The 23072-nt window shown below is 39.0% G+C and overlaps 2 protein-coding genes across 2 annotated transcripts; one reads left to right on the top strand and one right to left on the bottom strand.

Annotated features, from left to right (window-relative positions):
- Positions 1-882: 882 nt before the first annotated feature.
- LOC131935602 (uncharacterized) lies at positions 883-3047 on the top strand. Its single transcript, XM_059292098.1, has 3 exons — positions 883-1608; positions 2511-2663; positions 2835-3047. The coding sequence occupies exons 1-3, from the start codon at positions 902-904 to the stop codon at positions 3019-3021; spliced, it is 1047 nt and encodes a 348-aa protein (XP_059148081.1). The 5' UTR covers positions 883-901; the 3' UTR covers positions 3022-3047.
- Positions 3048-4451: 1404 nt separating this feature from the next.
- Positions 4452-22162, bottom strand: LOC131935593 (MOXD1 homolog 1; the record flags this gene model as incomplete). Its single annotated transcript, XM_059292085.1, is given in 10 exon segments — positions 4452-6332; positions 10792-11037; positions 16423-16570; positions 16922-17018; positions 17901-18005; positions 18508-18658; positions 19458-19624; positions 20372-20551; positions 21364-21477; positions 22033-22162. Coding segments are annotated over 10 exon segments (1581 nt in total), but the record flags the coding sequence as incomplete, so codon positions are not given.
- Between the last annotated feature and the right edge of the window lie 910 nt (positions 22163-23072).

Here is a 23072-nt window from a genome sequence, read left to right as displayed (position 1 = left end):
CTACTAAACTCTACTTCACCTGCCCAGTGCCCCGCCAAGTCTCAGACATGTTTGTATTTAAAAAAAAACGATTCCTGCCGAACATGGCTCTGACCACACTATCTCTTCATATGCTGAGAACATAGAAACAGGTGAACTCTACTTCACCTGCCCTGTGCCCCGCGAGGTCCTGATAGTCACCCTTATCATTCACATAAAGGCCTTAAGAAAAAATAGTTGAAAACATTGTTGTAAAAAGAAAATAAATCTTTTTACTATTACTAAAGTCATTGTTCTAAACTTTTATAATTAATGTGGTTAATCTACCAAAGAATATATTAATAAATTAATTAACGGGTTTAAATTAGTTTGTAAATAACAGTGTGTTGAAGAAAGAACAGTATTTACCACCCAAAATCCTATTTTACAGCTCTACAGATAATGCAGATTCTCCCCAATAACAAATAAAAAAACAAACAAACTAAAAAATGAGTCATCAAACGTCACTATTCAGTCAAAGTTAAGCCATTGTTCTAAAACTTTAAAATTAATGTGGTTAATCTACCTATGAATAAATCAATAAATTAATTAACGTCTTTAAATAAATGTGTGAATAACAGTCTGTCTGCAATCAAAAATTGTTCTCTACCTACATACTATTTTACAGCCCCCCATATAGAGCAGTTTCCTTACAGTACCAAATCAGACAAACAAATAGATATTCAAACATGTAAACAAACTTGAGTTTTAGTAGTATAGAGATAGATAGATAGATAATAGGGAATAAAACAACTGGATTTGTTTATCACAAATAAAAAAGAACAAATAACTCCCTAAGTTTTATCGATCTAGACATATTGATTTCTCCTTTTGTCACAAGTAATTGACCAACACGTCAAACCAGACTACACACAACGCTACCATGGGCACCTACATTCTGTGTGCTTCTTATATTATGGTGTACGCACTAATTCCCATGCCACTTTTCCAGGCGATGCCAATGTTGTCAGAAAGTGGAAAACAGCAAGCACCAACTGAAGGCAGACAACCGGAATTAAAATTATCTACAGTAGCTTCTAAACAGCATACATATCAACAAACGCTAAGTCAACAACCGGAAGTGCTTGTCTCAAAGATACACAAAGAAAATCCAAGACCCTTAACTCCGGAGAAGTTTACATTAACAGATAATAAACAACCAAATGTTTCTAAACAAACAAAACAGGAGATTTCTCAAGACGATCGGAATATAAAAATACTTCCACCAACAGGAAAGAACAACACGGAAGTGCTTGAGAATTTAGAATCACTCAAACTTATGAAGTCAGGCAGAGGCCCCCAAATGGCGAATTCTGGGCAGTTTCGCCCGCGTGATACTAAAATAAATAAACTTATAAACGGCAGTTTAAAGCAGGCAAAACGAGGAAGAAAATACTTGTATAAAGTTGACCCGACGACTTTCGCCCGTTGGCATGTTGGAAACAAGTCGGCCATCTTTGAAAGAAGTTTGCTAAACACCACCAGGAAGGACTGCTCGCTAGGCTTCGTTAGGAAAGGTGACCGGTGCTACTCGTACTTTGATGTACTCACCACGAACGATGATTGTGTGTCGCTTTGTAGTATATTCTTGTAAGTGCATCTTTAAACTTCTCATTATATAGCATAAGCACTGATTAGCTAAAAATCAGCTTTAATTTTTTTTTATAACGGTTATATAAGAATTTGGCCGTTGTCAGAAATAAATGTATCCAGGCTAATAATAAACTAAGGAACGGTGTGGCCGGTTGTAGAGCGCGCAACTGCTAACCCGAAAAGGCTCGAGTTTGGAACCCTGGTTTGAGTTTGTATATTTATGGGTACCTGGCTCATTTAGGGATAAGTAAAAATGGTTGGGCTTAGTGCGTACCGCTGTCAATTGAAATACAGAGGTCACTGAACCAGGTGAGCTCTACTTCATCTGCCTAACAAAATTTTACTTTTCTTTGACTGTGAAGTAATATAATTAATGTTGCGAAATATTTTGCGAGAGCTGACCCGCGACGTAGCATACGCCGCTATCTAGTTGTTTTATTTTCCACTTATCAACAATTCATAATTTGTGAATTCGACACTACCCCACCCCCATGCCTGCCCCCCCCCCCTCCCCCCACCCCAACCCACCCCACCCCGTCCAGACGTTTACAGACGACAATGAAAATATCAAGCAGAACTTATAATCTCTCCTAAGTTTCAAATCGTTTGAAAAGTAAATTATCTGCACTTATTCGAACCGGTTCTACTATTGTAAACATTCGGGGTGAACCAGAGCTCACCTGGCAGGTGGTGATGACGGTGGTAGCTAAGCTGCGTGGTGTTTTCTATGGTCTCCATGAAGAGAATTTTATATATATATATATATATATATATATATATATATATATATATATATATATATATATATATATATATACATATATATATATATAGATGTAAGTGAAACCAGCAAGCTACTTGAAATAACATTGTCTTGTTTTCTTTGTTGTCGTCTACAGGGGGACGATTGTACTGCCCACGTCAGATGCCACCAAGGACTACATCCACGGTCAGATGATCAACTCTTTAACGACGCAGAACCTGACGAAAATTTACCCTTACTGGCTGGGCATGGTGTACACAACTAGAGCCAACGGTTGGCGCATCTTGGGGTGGGTGGACTAGAGGTGGTGGCATGGAGAGTTGTATTACTACATCTTCTTAAGTATACATGGCGCATGTCTTAACCAATTCATATATATATATATATATATATATATATATATATATATATATATATATATATATAGTTTTTAAAAAATATATAATCCAAATATTGACAGGTCCTCACCCGTACAGGTGAACTACTTCAACTGGGCAGCAGGTGAGCCCAATACACCTGCGCCAAACGACTGTGCCGCTGTCGGGACTTCCGATGCCTACTGGAGGGTCTACAAATGTGACAACTACGGTTACTGCGCCTGCGACTCGGGTTTACATGATCTTCAGAATGTGACCCCCAACGGTTAGACCCGCAGGCTAGACCCGCAGGTTAGACCCGCAGGCTAGACCTACAGGCTAGACCCACAGGGTAGACCTCTATTTGTTTATAAAATAAAAATGTTAAGCTGCATTGCTACAACTGTTGTCTTCGCGTTTTCGAAAGTATAAATTACACATACTGTGTTTTGTGGAGTCAGTTTAATAATGAAATTACGGCAACGAAATTTCATTGTTAAATACCGATGCAATTATAAAAAAAAACGAGGACTTTTCTGGAGATTGAACTCTTGGAAATTGAGTTGTGAAATTTTGATAAATGGCAATTAATTAGCCTAACTCGCACTAACACAGAAGTTATGTTAGTTTCACTCAACCAAAGTTTCGGCCATATTGTTTACACTGACAAAACAGCAAAGTCAAATATATGTGACTTGACAAACAGCTATCACAAATACACTTGACTTAAAACAACAATCACAAATACACATGACTTAAAACAACAATCACAAATACTTGTGGTTTACCTAAAACAATCACAAATACATGTGACTTTTGAAAACAGCTCAATAAAATATCCCAGCACAGAGATGTAGACTAGATAAACAAAAAAACGAGCTGTTGTGCATAATCATTTATTTAATGTTTTAAAATGAATGAACCTCACTTTCACGAACATGTTATAGGCATAACTTACAGCATCACGACTTATACTTTGTAACGTTATCCAAAATACCCATCCCTATACAACCAACATCATAACTTACACTTTGTAACCTTAACCAAAATACCCTTCCCTATAAACCCAGCATCACATAACTTACACTTTGTAACCTTAACCAAAATACACTTTACCTAATTATTACCTACCCTAAACCGTCTTTAATTATGATCTGATGAAACCACCCGCGCATTATTATTTCTCCCCATATTAATATTTACAAAAATGTGCATACAGTCAAAGGCAAAAGTTAATTGTTTACAAATTATTTTTAAAAAAACCGTCTGTAAACTAACCACTCATAATTTCATTTAGACGTAAATCGTGTAAAACATAACCCATACAAATGTAAATCTTGTACAACATACACCTGTAATCCGTAAATCGTGTGCAACATACATCAATACAAATGTAAATCGTGTAAAACATAACCCATACAAATGTAAATCTTGTACAACATACACCCATACAAATGTAAATCTTGTACAACATACACCTACAAAAAAGGAAATCACAGAATGATTGTTACAGATATGACAATAATACTAAATATGCGTACACACTCAATACAGAAATTACTGCAAATATTGTACCCATGTATATTACACACTCAATACAGAAATTACTGAAAATACTGTACCCATGTATATTACACACTCTATACAGAAATTACTGAAAATACTGTACCCATGTATATTACACACTCTATACAGAAATTACTGAAAATATTGTACCCATGTATATTACACACTCAATACAGAAATTACTGAAAATATTGTACCCATGTATATTACACACTCAATACAGAAATTACTGAAAATACTGTACCCATGTATATTACACACTCTATACAGAAATTACTGAAAATATTGTACCCATGTATATTACACACGATTCATTACTCAGACACGGTAGATAGGTCCTCACAGAGAGTACAGTAGTTAAATATTTATGTTTGTATTTCCGTGTTATTCTATAACTTATTCCATAACCTATATCTGAGGGCAATAAATCATCGTTTGCAATTTACTAGAGTCTGTATCATCGGTGACATTCAGTTTACATCATACATCACACATTCACACACCAATTGGTTTTAAATTTACACAAACTTACACTTATGCACATACACATACACACACATATACATATATATGTGTGTGCACTTATATACATGTATATATATGTTGTACTAATTATAAGTATATGATGTAGATTTACTTAATACAACTATACAAATATATCAATGACATTTATAATATTAATTTAGACGGCAAAACAAGACATTTAAATTGATATATTTGATATACGAGCTTACAGCGAAGATGCATAGTTGTATTCGACATTCTGCACGCCGCATTAAATTGCATATTTGTTTTCTTAATGACTAAAACAAATATCCATGTAACGCTTAACACAAGTGTTAGATGATATTTCATTCAAGTTGTAAATGATTTAGATACAGTTGGATTATAAATAGTGGCTTTAATGAAATGGTTAATTTTAAAAATCGAAATATAAAATTTATAATTTTGATAAAATGGAGTATAAAGTGACGCTAAAAAACGAAGTAGAAAAAAAATGAGACGAAATAAATATGGGTTAGAGGTCATTTAATACATCTTTGGTAATTTTGTTGAGTATTAGGTCATGTCATAAAAAGGCATAATTTTACTAGTTTCCTATTTGTGTTCAATTGTTTACATATTTGTAAATGTGAATGTACCCTGTGATTAGCGATATAGTCACCAACATTAAAGATTATAACCGGAGTCAATCTGTTATATGCATAGCAAACATGTGTATACAGTCGTATATACCTTCCTAATGTGATATATGCCTGCTCGTTTGGTGTACATGAAACTATATTGATCGAGGCTTACGTGTAATGCATGAATCTGGTCTTAAATGAAATAAATTGATCTGGCTTAATACGGTTGTCTATAGGGACATCACATGTGTTCGTGCTTATCGACAACACAATGTGTAAAAAAAATTGCGCAATAGTGTATTTTGTCAGCCAGTTTATAACTAGATTCAACGCTATGTGTTTACACAATATAATCCGATTGAGTGAGCCAGTTTATAAATAGATTCAACACTATGCGTTTTACACAATATAAACAGTTTTAATTAGCCAATTTTTAATGAGCAGGATAAAATTCATTAGGCACTGGCTGTTATACAAAAACATCGCATTAATTGTCTTTAACTACAAAACTGAAGTTCTCTCACGTCAAGACCCTAATGAACACAACGTAGCTGCCCCCTGCGTCCAGAACCTCCATTCAAAATACCAGAGATTTACCTCCCATAATAATGTTTTTGTAAATTTAATTATTCTAGTAGCACCGCGGCTTGCTATCACTATCTACAATCAATATAAAATCAACAGACACGTTAATAACAGGGCAAGAACCAATGAGGATATTCTATTCTCGCAGGAGGCGGAGCTGCAAAATTTCTCCTGTAGGCGGCCGTAAAGTCTGGTGGTAGACTTCCGCTCGCAGTATTCGAACTCTTGGCAGGAACAGGTCATTAGGGCTTCCAGAGTTAGGCGGACTTCGTCCAGGGTCTCCAGTTCTTTGAACTTTTTGAGCATATACGTCCTCATGTCGCCCTGTTAGACAATACAGACATTACTCGAGGTTTAGCCATACCAACGTATTAATCTTGGTTAAGTTATACCAACACATCATTTTAGGTGTAGTTATACTAACACATCATTTTAGGTGTAGTTATACCAACTCATCTCTCGAGGTTCTATCTATAACAACACATCACTGTATGTTTTAGCTATACCAAGACATTACTCTTGGTTTTAGCTATACCAATACATCACTCTTAGTGTAGCTATACCAACACATCACTCTAGGTTTAGCTATACCAACACATCACTCTAGGTTTAGCCATACAACATCACTCTTAAGGTAGCTATACCAACACATCCATTCTTGGTTTAGCTATACCAACACATCCATTCTTGATTTAGCTATACTAACACATCCATTCTTGATTTAGATGTACTAAAATAAGAAAAGCAAACATTAAATTTTTTAACCATCCGAAGTTTTACAATTTAGTGACCAAAAACTTTTGTATCAAAACTAAAAAAGGTTAAAAAATTGATTCATCAATGGATATTGAATCTACGCTGTTTATTCAACTGCCTGCATGCAATCCACGGCTATGTTTAAGCTGCTAGGGAACCAACCCGTAGGCACACATGCAACATGACACGGCCTAGTAAACCTCACAGCAGACACTAAATGAACCTAACCGCAGGCACCTAGTAAACCCACCAGCAGATACCTTGTGAACCCACCTGCACACACCTAGTAAACCCACCTGCAGACACCCAATAAACCCACCTGCAGACAGTGCCGGCGCCAGGTTATTTAGCACCCTAGGCAAAACTTATTAAAACGCCCCTTCTCAAATTAATTATTAAAACATATGTATAAGAAAACAATTCATTAAAAGTGACATATTAATTTATTATCAATTGCATACACGTTATAAGTAGACATCAAAATCAAATTTTACTAGCCTCCTTCGTCTCAAAAGTTGTACTAATTCCTTCAATTCCAGTTTGCAAGCGTAATCACATTTTATTGAAATTGTTTTTGTCTATGAGTCTACTTTGTACTTTACGATATAGCCCCCCACCCCCTCTTAGCAAAATTTTAGTTCTTTTAGTGTTGGACTCTCTGCAGTCCTCCCAAGGTGAGTTCCAAAACGGAACTTACCTATTTTAATCTTGACTGTCTTTAGTTATAATTGTAAAATGTCTAAATTGTGTTATTAGGTAACTTTTTTTTTGTTTTTGAAAAATAAAAGATTATAAATGTTATAGATACCAGCCTAATATTGTTATATATGAATCATTTAGGAGAGGGTGAAAAATATGAAAATACAATTTATTAGATGTTTAATTTACGACTAACATTAAGTATTGCAATCTACAACGGCTACTGATGTATTTGTTTTTCAACTTGATAATGCTAGAAAAACCTACCAAACTATTTTGTTTAGAACTTAAGCTCTATATAATTTTTACAGTAGCAAATAATAACTTAATGTTGTATTTATATGTAAGCGGTCAACCTAAGTGCACGAATTTGAAATGAATGTTAAGCAATGAATTATCTCCCATTTGAAAATCAAAATAACAAAATTTTATTCAAGGGAAATAACTTTCAAAAGAATTGCTAAATTAACCAAGTGTAACTAAGACATGTTTGAAAAACACAATAAAACGGTTTAAATTTCATTGGATAATAATTATAACAAATCTTTTTTGGTAGCTATGAAACCTTGTAAAAACAATATATTTTACCTATTGAATACTTAACTGTAGGTTCTGTTTGAAAGTCTAAATATTTAGCTTTATTATAACATACTTCTATTCAATTTTGATGACATCCTTGAAATTGAGAGTGAAAGTACTGTAAATAACCTAAAATTTTTGATCCCCTAAATAAAGGGATGTTTTTCAAATAATCCAACAAGGGTAACCCCTTTAAGCATTGCTAGAATTGACTAATTATAAAAAAATGTTATAATTTGAAAAAAAAAGTTTACGATTATTTACAAATTTCATCATGTTTAATAAATTTAAATACTTTAAGAGTGTAATATAGATTCCTAAAAAACAAGATTTTTCAACTAGAGAACGCCTACCTTTCTTTGTAATGTGTTCCGTCCTGAATTGAAATAATCTAACTTACGATAAACTCGACTACTCGATATACTCTTCTACATTCACAACACATATCAAACTTCGATATCTAAACATAACTAGACTCGATGCTCCAGAACTACGACACCAACTCTTTTACTTCACCAAGCTCTAAAAACGATTTCACTGGGCCTAATACTACACTTTAACAGTCAATATAATTTGATACCTATATACCTCAAGGCTCGATAGTCCCGAACTCCAAAACTACAATACCTCATCACCTACATTCGCATTTCCCTACAACAACAGCCAAATAAAAAATACGAGACTTTAACGCTTCGACACTTTATACCTACGGAAACATATCAGCAACAGCCTTCCACCGTTAATTCCAAATCTAAACGAGTCATCAAAACTTACTAAACAAGTGACCATACTTTGAACACCCCTTCATTACAAAACTCTATACACCGGAACAGATTTCTAATTCAAAGTCAGAGAAAACGAGACTTACAAGCCCTATTACAATGTTCGAAATTTAAATTACGAGCTTATTTATTCGTTTTCTACATAAAATATGTGACACCAAAATAAAAAGGCAAAGTGACTGATAAGAAGCGCCCCGACCTTTCCAAAGTAGGGAGGTGGGGGTTGCATTTTCACCATCGCGAATAAATATAGGCCTATATAGACCTAATTTTGGGGTGGGAGCGCAAAACTGATAGTTCGTCCTGGTTGCCGAAATAGATCGCTACTCCTTTATAAAAGTTATTAATTATTTGGTACTTTTTGATAATAGCGATTAAAACTTTTGCGACCCCTAGGGATGGCGCCCTAGGCGACCGCCTAGTTCGCCTTATAGGTAGCGACGGCCCTGCCTGCAGACACCCAATAAACCCACCTGCAGACACACAATAAACCCACCTACAGACACCCAATGAACCCACCTGCAAACACCAAATAAACCCACCTGCAGACACCCAACAAACCCACCTGCAAACACCCAATGAACCCACCTGCAGACACACAATAAACCCACCTGCAGACACCCAATGAACCCACCTGCAGACACCCAATGAACCCACCTGCAGACACCCAATAAACCCACCTGCAGACACCCAATGAACCCACCTGCAAACACCCAATGAACCCACCTGCAGACACACAATAAACCCACCTACAGACACCCAATGAACCCACCTGCAGACACCCAATAAACCCACCTGCAGACACCCAATGAACCCACCTGGAGACACCCAATGAGCCCACCTACAGACACCCAATGAACCCACCTGCAGACACCAAGTAAACCCACCTGCAGACACCCAATGAACCCACCTACAGACACCCAGTGAACCCACCTGCAGACACCCAATGAACCCACCTGCAGACACCAAGTAAACCCACCTGCAGACACCCAATGAACCCACCTGCAGACACCAAGTAAACCCACCTGCAGACACCCAATGAACCCACCTGCAGACACCAAGTAAACCCACCTGCAGACACACAATAAACCCACCTACAGACACCCAATGGACCCACCTACAGACACCAAGTAAACCCACCTGCAGACACCCAATGAACCCACCTGCAGACACCAAGTAAACCCACCTGCAGACACCCAATGAACCCACCTGCAAACACCCAATGAACCCACCTGCAGACACACAATAAACCCACCTACAGACACCCAATGAACCCACCTACAGACACCCAATGAACCCACCTGCAGACACCCAATAAACCCACCTGCAGACACCAAGTAAACCCACCTGCAGACACCCAATAAACCCACCTGCAGACACCCAATAAACCCACCTGCAGACACACAATAAACCCACCTACAGACACCAAGTAAACCCACCTGCAGACACACAATAAACCCACCTACAGACACCAAGTAAACCCACCTGCAGACACCCAGTGAACCCACCTGCAGACACCTTGTGACCCCACCTGCAGACACACAATAAACCCACCTACAGACACCAAGTAAACCCACCTGCAGACACCCAAAAACCCACCTGCAGACACCCAATGAACCCACCTGCAGACACCAAGTAAACCCACCTGCAGACACCAAGTAAACCCACCTGCAGACACACAATAAACCCACCTACAGACACCAAGTAAACCCACCTGCAGACACCCAGTGAACCCACCTGCAGACACCTTGTGACCCCACCTGCAGACACCCAGTGAACCCACCTGCAGACACCCAAATAAACCCACCTGCAGACACCCAAAAACCCACCTGCAGACACCCAATGAACCCACCTGCAGACACCCAATGAACCCACCTGCAGACACCCAAATAAACCCACCTGCAGACACCCATAAACCCACCTGCAGACACCCAATAAACCTACCTGCAGACAACCAGTGAACCCACCTGTAGACACTCGTGCGACAAGACCTTCGTCACATTAGCCCGGCACGTCTCGGTACACTTGAGTGTTGTATTATTGTAGCACTCCAGTAGAACTTGCCGGAACATGTTCCGTGTACTGCTGAGAGTCAGGTTCCGGAACTCCCACCACTTACATCCGTTGATTTCTGTTGTTCGCAGAGCCGGAAGTTGTCGATCACAGGAAGAGAGAGACTTGGTGGATGTGCACCATGGGTGACTTAGATGTTTCTAGCAAATACAAGTTTAGTGGGAAAAACTACATATATATATATATATATCGTGCGGCGTCAATTCGGCCAATGACGAAACGGCCCCGTCAAAACGACTCCGACAAAACGACCCCGTCAAAACGACCCCGTCAAATCGGCCCCGTCAAAAGGGCCAGCGACATATGGACCCCGTCATATAGGCTCCCGACAAATAGGCTCCCGTCATTTAGGCTACCGACAAATAGGCTCCCGTTATATAGGCTCCCGACAAAAGGGCTCCAGTCAATAAGGCTCCTGACAAATAGGCTCCCATCATTTTGGCTCCCGACATATAGTCTCCCGTCATTTAGTTTTTTCCACAAAACGGCCCCCGTCATTACGACTCCCGACAAATAGGCTCCCGCCATTTAGTTTCTCCACAAAACGGCCCCCGTCATTACGACTCCCGACAAATAGGCTAGCGTCATTTTGGCTCCCGACAAAAAGGCTCCTGTCAATTTGGCTCCAGACAAAAGGACCACTGACACAGTGGCGTAGCTACCGTAAAGCTAGCGTAAGCAAGGTATGGGGGCCCAAGACACATAGGGGCCCTTTTCCCTCATAAAAAAATAAATTTTTACAATGGAATTTTAATATTTGTTACATATAAATAATTTTAAAAAAGAAAAAGGTTAAAAGTTCCAAAAAGCCCCCCCCCCCCACCGTTTCGGCAGTGGGATTCAGTGTTTGTGGGTCAAACAGAGCCCAATCGTTATAATAACACTACAGGCTATATCACTTTGTCGTGCAAGACATTGAGAGAATCAGCCTATAAATAAACTTTTTAGCAGTAGTAGGCAAGCATAATAATATAGTATAAATACAAAATCAGGACATATAAAATACAAAATGTTGCCTTCAGAATATTTATATATTAAAAAATATCCATCGTAAGTAGAAGTTGATCTCTTCGTTTAACTCCTCTGTAGCCTAACACAGAGGCGTAGAGAAGGCGAGGCGGGGGGTGCGGACCGCAACGGGTGACACCATTTAGGGGGGGGGTGACACAAAGGCAAAAAATTGTAAAATTTATAGAATGAAATGCCATTTTCCAGATCCATTAGTTAAAGTTAAATAGTCTTCTAAGTACAAATCGAAAATTATATCAAGAGGGGGGGGGGGGGGGGGGGGGGTGTGACACCACGACGTAAACATAAACTATAAAGAAAACAATGCTACATCCAACTGTATTATAAACAGACTGCAGATAAACATCGTTACTATTAAGTCAGCAGTGATTAAAGCTTAAACACGTACGTGTACCAGTATGTGGCATATATATAAATTTTAGGCCTATGTAGGCCGACACACACACACACATATATATATATATACATATATATATATATATATATATATATATATATATATATATATATATATATATATATATATATATATATATATACATATATATATATATATATATATATATATATATATATATATATATATATATATATATATATATATATATATATATATATATATATATGTATATATATATATATATGCTTTGTTTCCTGGGAGGGGGGTGACAATACGAAGTGCCGCACCGGGTGAGACCCGACCTAGCGACGCCACTGGCCTAACGGCTGACGAAGGGGCCCACTGATAATTTTTGCATAGGGGCCCAAAAATCCTAGCTACGCCACTGCACTGACAATACCGTTTCTGTAGAGACTAAGTCTCTCGGCAAAGCGGTCTCATTGAATATGACCTGCCAGTGGGACCCCTTCATCAATATTCTTTAGAGTTAGCTTATCCAACACTCTTATGTAATACAACGTATGCATCTCTTGTTCGGCAGGCCTTATTTTTATATTAGTTTATCTATTATAAAATATAGTATGTTTTAATTTAAGGGTCATCTATCTATGACATCCATAATTGAGTCGGTTATAGGCTGTTCCAACTCATTGTGTGGGGAGAAGGGTCCCCGCTGTACCTTCCAAACTGCAATATGCTTGTACAGGGGCGTAGCGAGGGGGGGGGGGCGGGGGGTGCGGACCATTTAGGGGGGTGACACAAAGGCAAAAAATAGCAAAATATATAGAGAAAAAGTTGAGGGGGTGGGGTGCAAATCGAAAGTTTGGGGGGGGTGCAAATCGAAAACTTGAAAGTTTGTCCCCGGGAAGGGTCGCAACGCCTCTGGGGGGGGGGGGGGTGACACGGTTAAGTGCCGCACCGGGTGACACCCGACCTCGCTACGCCACTGTGCTTGTAGGTTATCAAAACAAAATGCTGTTATCATGTTAACATCATGTATATCATACATTTACACTTCTGAGCTCGCTTTTAAGCAACAGATCTTTTCTGTTGTAAATTAAACATTATCAAAACTTTAGAATTGGTGGAATTTAGCTGTTAAGGGCTCGATTTGTTTGTGAATTAATGTTGGTTCATGAAAAAATAATTTCATTCGGGCATTAAAAAGAGGTTATGGTGGTATTGGAGGTAGGACACAATGGTTACTTTTATGCCAATAGTGGTCATATCATTCATTTTTCTGGAGCCAATATGTCGGGAGTCATTTTGTCAAAAGCCTATATGTCGGGAGCCCAATTGCCGGGAGCCAATATGTCGGGAGCCCATTTGTCGGTAGCCAAAATGTCGTGAGCCCATTTGCCGGGAGCCCATTTGTCTTGAGTCCTTATGTCGGGAGCCAATATGTCGGGAGCCGCTTTGTCGGGAGCCAATATGTCCTGAGCCTATTTGTCGGGGGTTAATATGTCGGGAGTCCATTTGTCGGGAGCCTAAATATCGGGAGCCCATTTGTCGGGAGCCTATATGTCGCAAGTCAATATGACGGGAGCCCATTTGACTGGAGCCAATAAGTCGGGGCCCTTTTGACGGGGCTATTTTGACGGGGTCGGTTTGTCGGGAGTCGATTTGACGGGGTCGTATTAACGGGGCCGTTTTGACGGGGCCGATTTGTCCCGGGCCGTTTTGACAGGGCACCATATATATATATATGGTTCCATGACAAATGATTTCAGGACAAATGATCTCAGACAAAATATCTCAGACAAAATATCTCACGGACAAATGATCTCAGGACAAATGATCTCAGGACAAATGATCTCAAGGACAAATGATCTCACGGACAAAAGATACCAGGACAAAATATATCAGGACAAATGATATCATGGACAAATGATCTCAGACAAAATATCTCAGACAAAATATCTCACAGCGAAATTTTAATAGTATTTACGATGATTTTAGTTGAACCTTTTTATTGACCGTTAATATCGTTTTGTTTACTTTGTTTACGTATAATAATTGTGAATAAAATGAATTAGTGAAACCTAACCAACCATCAAAAGTTGTATTAAGCAATTGTAGTAGCATTTGATTTGAAAAAGTAAAAATTTAAACAAACTTACTGTTTTATCCTGAAAGATATAATAAATGATATTGTATAAAACAAATAAAGTAACGGTAGCTATACAACATTAATGTTCATAACACGCGAAATATCTTTCAAAATGTGAATGGGTCTGAAGGTTCGTAATGTTAAACTATTGTTTTTATTACATCATCAACACAAACATAACGTGTAAGTTTCTTTTCTGGCAGGTACATCAATACTATGTGACCATGTATTGTGTGAGCTCTTGCTCGACATGTCCTAATTTCACATTTCCAAATCTCTTTGCCTTGCTTATGGCAAACATAAATTCACCAGAAACTAATGTCCTAAAACCTTTCTGCGAGGTAACGAAAGAGACCATAGCAAAGCAATCACCATTAATACTGCTTTGTTTGATGCACACTACGACATACTTAGCTCCGCGATGACCGCTGTCGTTTAAATAAGCATTGGTCACCTGATCACTAAGGTGTGACCGACGCATAACAATAGACTTTAGATACAAGTCGTATTGTCCATGGGGGGGGGGGCGGATGTCTTTCCCTTAAGGTATGTCTCTGCTATCAAAGCGGGCGGCCACCTTAATACGAAGGTGTGTTTTTATTGTTATTTCATTCCCTTTGATCTAGTTTCGTCCACCTGACGTAGTAGGATTGTCTCACGTTTGTCAAGCACACCTACGCTATCTTTCGAAATTATTTCTTTAATCTTGGTATACTATATTACTAATACTAACCTTAAAATGCTTAGTGCAATATGACACATTTATACGGCAAACATTGCTTACAATTATTATATAGGCCTATAAACAATATTAAACATAGTAAACAAAACCATAAGACAGTCAACAACAAAAAATCAGATCAATTAAAATCACCCAATACACTATTAAAATTTAGGTGTGAGATATTTTGTCTGAGATATTTTGTCTGAGATCAATTGTCCGTGGTATCATTTGTCTTGATATATTTTGTCCTGGTATCTTTTGTCCGTGAGATCATTTGTCCTTGAGATCATTTGTCCTGAGATCATTTGTCCTGAGATCATTTGTCCTTGAGATATTTTGTCTGAGATATTTTGTCTGAGATCATTTGTCCTGAGATCATTTGTCCTGTCACCATATATATATATAAATATATATATATTATATATGTATGTATATATATATATATATATATATATATATATATATATATATATATATATATATATATATATATATATATATATATATATATATATATATATATATATATATATATATATATATATAAAATACTTAATATATATTTAATACATCGTGTTTGTGTTCATTGTTTACATCTTGATTGTTTTCTTGAAAAACTACATTTGAAATTCCATCAACACGATTTTATGTGCTCCATTGATAAATGTGTTTCCGATAGCTATTGTTTACAATATTCCATTTACAATTTAAAACATTTGCCGTCCAAAAAAAATAGACTGTTTTAAATGCCTCGATAACAAATTGCCTCCCTAAACACATCTCTTCTGAATTCACCTTCCTTCCCTGACTTTACCTCCCCACCTTACTTTAATCCCCCTCCCCTTTACTTTAGCCTCCCTCCACCTTAATTTAGCAGTGTGTCATACTTTGTGTACATCCACTCACCTCGACGGGGAAATATGTGATGAAACCAAAGCACATCTCATCAGAGGTCGCCTCTTGCCCCTTTAGCTTCCTCCTTACTTTAACACCCCCCCACCTCTTACTTTAACCCCCCCCCCCCCCCCCACACCTTATTTTAGTCCAACCCCCCCCCCTTACTATAGCAGTGTGTCATCCTTTGTGTACACCCACTCACCTCGACAGGGAAATATGTGATGAATCCAAAGCAAATCTCATCAGAGGTCGCCTCTCGCCCCTTTAGCTCCCCCCTTACTTTAACCCCCACACCCCCACCCCCTTCCTTAACCCCCCCCCCCCTTACTATAGCAAAGTGTCATCCTTTGTGTACATCCACTCACCTCGACAGGGAAATATGTGATGAAACCAAAGCACATTTCATCAGAGGTTGCCTCCCCCCAACAGACTGGCTCTTTTGTTGGCGTCCGTTTGTAGGTGCACGACGTCCTGATCTCATCTCCCGGCTCTACTCTGATTGGCTGATGGAAGCTGAGACACAATACAAGATTCTAATTAGGTTGGTGCTAAATTAACGGAATCTATTGAGATACAGTAAAAGATTCTTAATTAGGTTGGTACTAAATTAACGGTAAGCTAATAATAATAACCAGCATCATAAAACTCCAAACCTTAACCAAATCCGAACCAACGTCACAAAACTTCAACCTTAACCAAATCCTAACCAAATTCACAAAACTTCAAACCTTAACCAAATCATAACCAAAACTTCAACCTCATCCACATCCCTCCACTTTCCTTGACCCCCACCCCACATAACAAAGACCTCCACAACCTACTTGTATATCTTGGGGTCGTATAACAAAGACCTCCACAACCTACTTGTATATCTTGGGGTCGTCATATAAATATTCCTCTTGGTCTGTGATCACTTGCACCTTTGTGTTGTTTCTATAGACTTTAATGTGCTGAGATTTGCCTGGTGACGTCACAGAGGTTGGAAAGATAAATGTTTAGACATTTAGGATACAGTTGGCATAAAGTGAACTACGCGAAAGTTAACCGTGGGTTGGAAGAAAGTTAACCTTGGGTTGGAAGAAAGTTAAACATGGGTTGGAAGAAAGTTAACCTTGGGTTGGAAGAAAGTTAACCGTGGGTTGGAAGAAAGTTAACCTTGGGTTGGAAGAAAGTTAACCGTGGGTTGGAAGAAAGTTAACCGTGGGTTGGAAGAAAGTTAACCTTGGGTTGGAAGAAAGTTAACAAAACAGAACGATAATGGGTTTTAAAAAAAAGATATTAACATCTTTAGGTAACGGACGGTCTTGACCCTGAGATGTGTGATTGGGGGGGGGGGGGCGGTGAGGAAAGGGGACGGAAATCGTCCATCACTTTCCTGGAAGAGACAGTAACAGAGTATTGACGGGACTGCGTGAACAAAAGATAGTGCGCACATTTGCTAACCTGAAAGGCTCGAGTTCAGATCTTGGGTTCGATTTCGTAGGGCGTCACTGAGTCCACCCAGCTTTGATGGGTACCTGAGTTATGTTAGGGAAAGTAGTAACGGCTGAGCATAGTGATGGCTACACTATCCTTTCCCATGCTCAGATAAAAAAAAAAACAGGTTCGAAAGCCTAACTTATAATTTATATATAAAATATATATTTTAACTGGTGTCTAACGCCCTTCTCGGAATTTTCAATTCCCCCCCCCCCCCAAACTAATACTTAGAACATTTTTTGAAAGAAACCCTGCACAGAGGATAGCTGATGGAACCCGAGGAGCCCCGTCTACCTGGACTAGATTACAGAAGAAAAGCAGACGTGAACCAGTATTGACCACACGACAGTTTACTGGCACTGACCTAGATAGTGCATGTGATTGACAGCCGACGTGATTTGAATCGGTTTAGTGAACATGTGCGTGGTGCACCGTCCTGGACAGGAAGACAAGAACTCAAGGTCGTTAGCTGAAAAAGGTCAAGGTTGAAATTAAGACACAAACTCCAGGTCGTTGGCTGAAATAGTTTACTGCATGGATTATGAAATCGCAAGTGAAATATAAACTTTAACATGTGATATAGGGCGAAGGTGTGGTTGAATGGTAGAGCTCGAGGGTCTAGAGTTGGGATTTCGGTCCGGACTCTTGACTGTAAAACGTCACGAAGGCCACCCATCTCCACTGGGTACCTAATTTACGTTAGGGAAAGTAAAGACGGCTGACCACACCGTTTCTTTACATGCAGAGGTCAAGAAACATATGAACGCTATTTCATCTGCCCTAATGATGTTTATGATACGTTAAGTGTTAAGTCATATGCTTTAAGGATCTTTATGTAACATAACACCTAACATAACATATGTTATTAGACAAACACATGACACATGACATACACACTACCTTAACGATATACAAACATAACACATGCCATACACTACACACATGTCATATAAACCCAACCCAACACACACCTTGCCCGTCCTTGACCGGGTCCACCTGGACATAATCCTGCCCCACCACCAACATCCCCGCGTCGTACGGCCTCAACTTGTCCGTCAGATACAGCATCAAGCCAGACCTGTCCATGAGGTTGGCTTTGTTGTCTGGGTTGTTCCAGTGGACCTACATACATCAATATGTGGATGATTCAGATATATACATATATGGGCACAATACAAGCATAAGAGCATATGAAGGCGATAAATACTACTAAATACTCAAGAAAAGGTCTAAAGAAGATGACGTCAAATACCGAGATGACATTTGGTGTAAAATTCAGCCACTCAAACAAATCGTACTCAGGAAATGACTTACCCAAAGTCACTCGCATAGCCCCACCAACCTCACGGTCATGTAGACCAACATACCTGTAGAGACCAACCTACCTGTATGTAAATTAACATACCTGTAGAGACCAACCTACCCGTATGTAAATTAACATACCTGTAGAGACCAACCTACCTGTAGAGACCAAACTACCTGTAGCACAACAGTTATGTAGACCAACCTACCTGTAGCGTAACGAACATGTAGACCAACCTACTTGTAGAGACCAAACTACCAGTACAGACCAACCTACCTGTAGCGCGGTTGTCATGAAGACCAACCTACCTGTAGCGCGACGGTCATGTAGACCAACCTACCTGTAGAGACCAAACTACCAGTAGAGACCAACCTACCTGTAGCGCAACAGTCATGTAGACCAACCTACCTGTAGCGCAACAGTCATGTAGACCAACCTACCTGTAGCGCAAAAGTCATGTAGATCAACCTACCTGTAGCGTAACGAACTTGTAGACCAACCTACCTGCAGCGTAACTAACATGTAGACCAACCTACCTGTAGAGACCAACCTACCTGTAGCGTAACAGTCATGTAGACCAACCTACCTGTAGCGCGACGGTCATGTCGACCAACCTACCTGTAGCGCGACGGTCATGTATCCCCCGGGTCCCATCCTGAAGCCCATGTCACGGTGAGCACATTCCCCGGGACTCCGCATGGTCCACGCCCCTATCAAAGAGCGGCACTCACTGTGGGGTACCATCTCACACGGGTAGGGGGACTGGAGGCTCTTTATGTTTCTAACTGCGGGATCAAAACACACAAGTACACAATTTATGAATGTCGCATTTGTGTCTTATTTGTTAGAACAAATAAGACACCAAGCAAATAAAACACTAAACACACTAGACAGTAAACGTACAAGAAACTAAACGCACTAGACACTAAACACACCAAGCGAATAAAATACTAAACACACTAGACACTAAATCTTTACCTGAATCTAGCAATCAACAAACCAAATTGCATCGATTACCTACCAAAACAAATTTACATTGATGACGTAGGTTAAACGATCCCAACTCCCGTACCTAATGCGTACGTTTCTAAGAAACCATGCCCACTAGAATAGAGCCTTATCTTGTGAAGACCCCTACTATTGTAATCTTTGAATAGCTGCTTCTTCTTTGGTAACTGGCCGCTACATTGGTAATCGATCCCTATTTTGACCAAGGTGGTAACCGGCCCCTTTTTGATCTAGGTGGTAATTGACCCCTATTTTAATCTAGGTGGTAACTGACCCCTATTTTGACATAGGTGGTAACTGACCCCTTTTTGATCTAGGTGGTAACTGACCCCTATTTTTACCTATGTGGTAACCGACCCCTATTTTGATCTAGGTGGTAACCGACCCCTATTTTGACCTAGGTAATAACCGACCCCTATTTTGACCTAGGTGGTAAAGGACCCCTATTTTGACCTAGGTGGTAACCGACCCCTATTTGAGCTAGGTGGTAACTGACCCCTATTTTGACCTAGACTGACCCCTACCTTGGCGCGTGCAGCCAAAGAGTAACACGTGATGTACGACCTCTGTAGCTTCAACCAATGGCGTCGTGGCGATCATGTGCATGTCTTTCTTCAGGTCAAGGTCGAAGAGTTGACAAAAGTAGGTCGTCTCGGCAGGAGGCACTGGTGTTTCCGTCATGCGCAGTGATATATTCATCACACCTGTTTCAAATATTCTTTTTTTAAACTTCAAAATCTACTCTCATTCATAGTAAGAGCAAAATGATGAACCGACGATTTAAAAAGTATTTAATCTTCTTTTAAGAATATCGCTTGAATATTAATTATTATTTACTATAATTACTTAATATTAATTATCACTTATGCTGATTACTCAATATTAATTATTACGTATGATAATTACTCAATATAAATTAGTACTTATGATAATTACTCAATATTAATTAGTACTTATGATAATTTCTCAATGTTAATTATTCCTTATAATAATTACTCAATGTTAATTATTGCTTATGATAATTAGTTAATGTTAATTTTTACCAAAATTACAAGAACACATTATCATGACTTGTAGGAATTCCGGGAGAACCAATTTGACATAACTTATCATCTATATTTCTTGTACCGTGCCAATAGTGTTTCTATTGGGGGGGGGGGGGGGGCACTTGAAACTATTGGGGGGGGGGGGGAGGGGGCTGGACTTCCGGTGTTGTAGCGCACACTGGGTAAAGTATATATTTTCTATATGAATTAAATTTTAAAAAATTACATTCTTTCAACGGGGGGTGGGGATATGGGCGGGGGGGGGGTGCGGGGCGGTGCCACTCCACGATAAGATGCCTGAAAGAAACACTGCTTTTCAATGTTGATAATATTTTTCTCCGGGGCCACTTGAAACTTCCGGCGAGGCGGAAGGGCGCACTTAAAATTTCCGGCAGGATGGGTAAGGGGAAGAACCGTGGTTAAGGAATGTATTCGCAATATTTCCTAGATAAATTATAGATTGTTCTAACCAGGAGACTGAATGTGTGGACAGGCAGCGATCTTCATGTCTGCAGCTTCGGCCTCGCAGTTCAACCAGTGGTTGATCTTCTGGCACTTGGGGCTGTTCAACGGCTCGCAGATCCCTGGAATGGAAGAATTTTTTTTTTAATCATACAAAACATTATGGGGCTGCGTGGTCGAATGGTAGAGCGTTCGACTGCTATCCCAAAAGTCTCGAGCTCGGATCCCGGGAAGTGGTGGGTACCTGTCGAACGTTAGGGAAAGGAAAGGCTGCGGTGAGTCGTGTTGACCACACCATCCTTTCTTATGCCGCTGTCATTGAAATAGATAAACTCTACTTCACCTTTTCCATGAACATTAAGGATTTGAAAAAGCAATAATTTGAACAAAAAAATTAATTATGCAATTTAAATTTTTTTTTTCTACTTGTATGGACGGTAAAAATAACTTCTTAAGTTAACGTGATGTAACTTACATTAAATAAATCTAATTCTACATTTAAAAATAAAAAAAAATTGTCTTTTAATATTGTTTTAACAAATTTTTTAACTAAAATACTGCGTACTTTAAAATAAAGGATTGTCGTTAAAAAAATTATCATGATTGCTGTTTGCAATGTGACATAAAAGAAACAGCATATTTTCAATGACGTGGGAAGGGAAATAACCAATGTTTACCTGGGTGCGAGTCGCTGGATTTCTTGGGTGATTTCCCCTTGGTCCAAGTACAGTCTGGGTCGCCGAGTTCTTCCCCGTTTGTCCTGCCGTCACCGTCAGAGTCTGTCTGGCACAGCTCCTTCGTCCAGCTCTGGCCACAGACAACAGACAGACATTGCAAGTTATAGTTTTACAACATAGACGCTTCACGTATCGCCTTTTAGACTTCTCTGTATGTCCACTAAATACGTATTTCATTGTTTCTATGGATAGATTGAATATGTATGGTGCTAAAATGACCCTGTACAAATGTATAAACCTGGTGTTAAGGCACCATTCTGTCAACTGCTCACCATTTTGTCAACATTTTGTTAATAGCTCACCATTTTATCAACATTTTGTTAATAGCTCACCATTTTGTCAACATTTTGTTAATAGCTCACCACTTTGTCAACATTTTGTCAATAGCTCACCATTCTGTCAACTGCTCACAATTTTGTGAATAGCTCACCCTTTTGTCAACATTTTGTTAATAGCTCACCATTTTGTCACCATTTTGTCAATAGCTCACAATTTTGTCACCATTTTGTCAATAGCTAACCGTTTTGTCAATAGCTCACCATTTTGTCAATGGCTCACCATTTTATTAATAGCTCACCATTTTGTCACCATTTTGTCAATAGCTTACCATTTTGTCAATAGCTCACCATTTTGTCACCATTTTGTCAATAGCTTACCATTTTGTCAATAGCTCACCATTTTGTCACTATTTTGTCAATAGCTCCCCATTTTGCCACCATTTTTTTCAATAGCTCACCATTCAGTCAATAGCTCACCATTCAGTCAACTGCTCACCATTTTGTCAATAGCTCACCATTTTGTCAATAGCTCACCATTTTGTCAATAGCTCACCATTTTGTCAATAGCTCACCTTTTTGTCAATAGCTCACCATTTTGTCAATAGCTCACCATTTTGTCACCATATTGTCAATAGCTCACCATTCAGTTAACTGCTCACCATTTTGTCAATAGCTCACCATTTTGTCAATAGCTCACCATTT

Source organism: Physella acuta, unplaced genomic scaffold, assembly GCF_028476545.2.
Source record: "Physella acuta isolate Inbredline_101_S28 unplaced genomic scaffold, ASM2847654v3 ptg000013l, whole genome shotgun sequence".
Lineage (NCBI taxonomy): Eukaryota > Metazoa > Mollusca > Gastropoda > Physidae > Physella > Physella acuta.
This window is presented reverse-complemented; position numbering and strand designations above follow the sequence as displayed.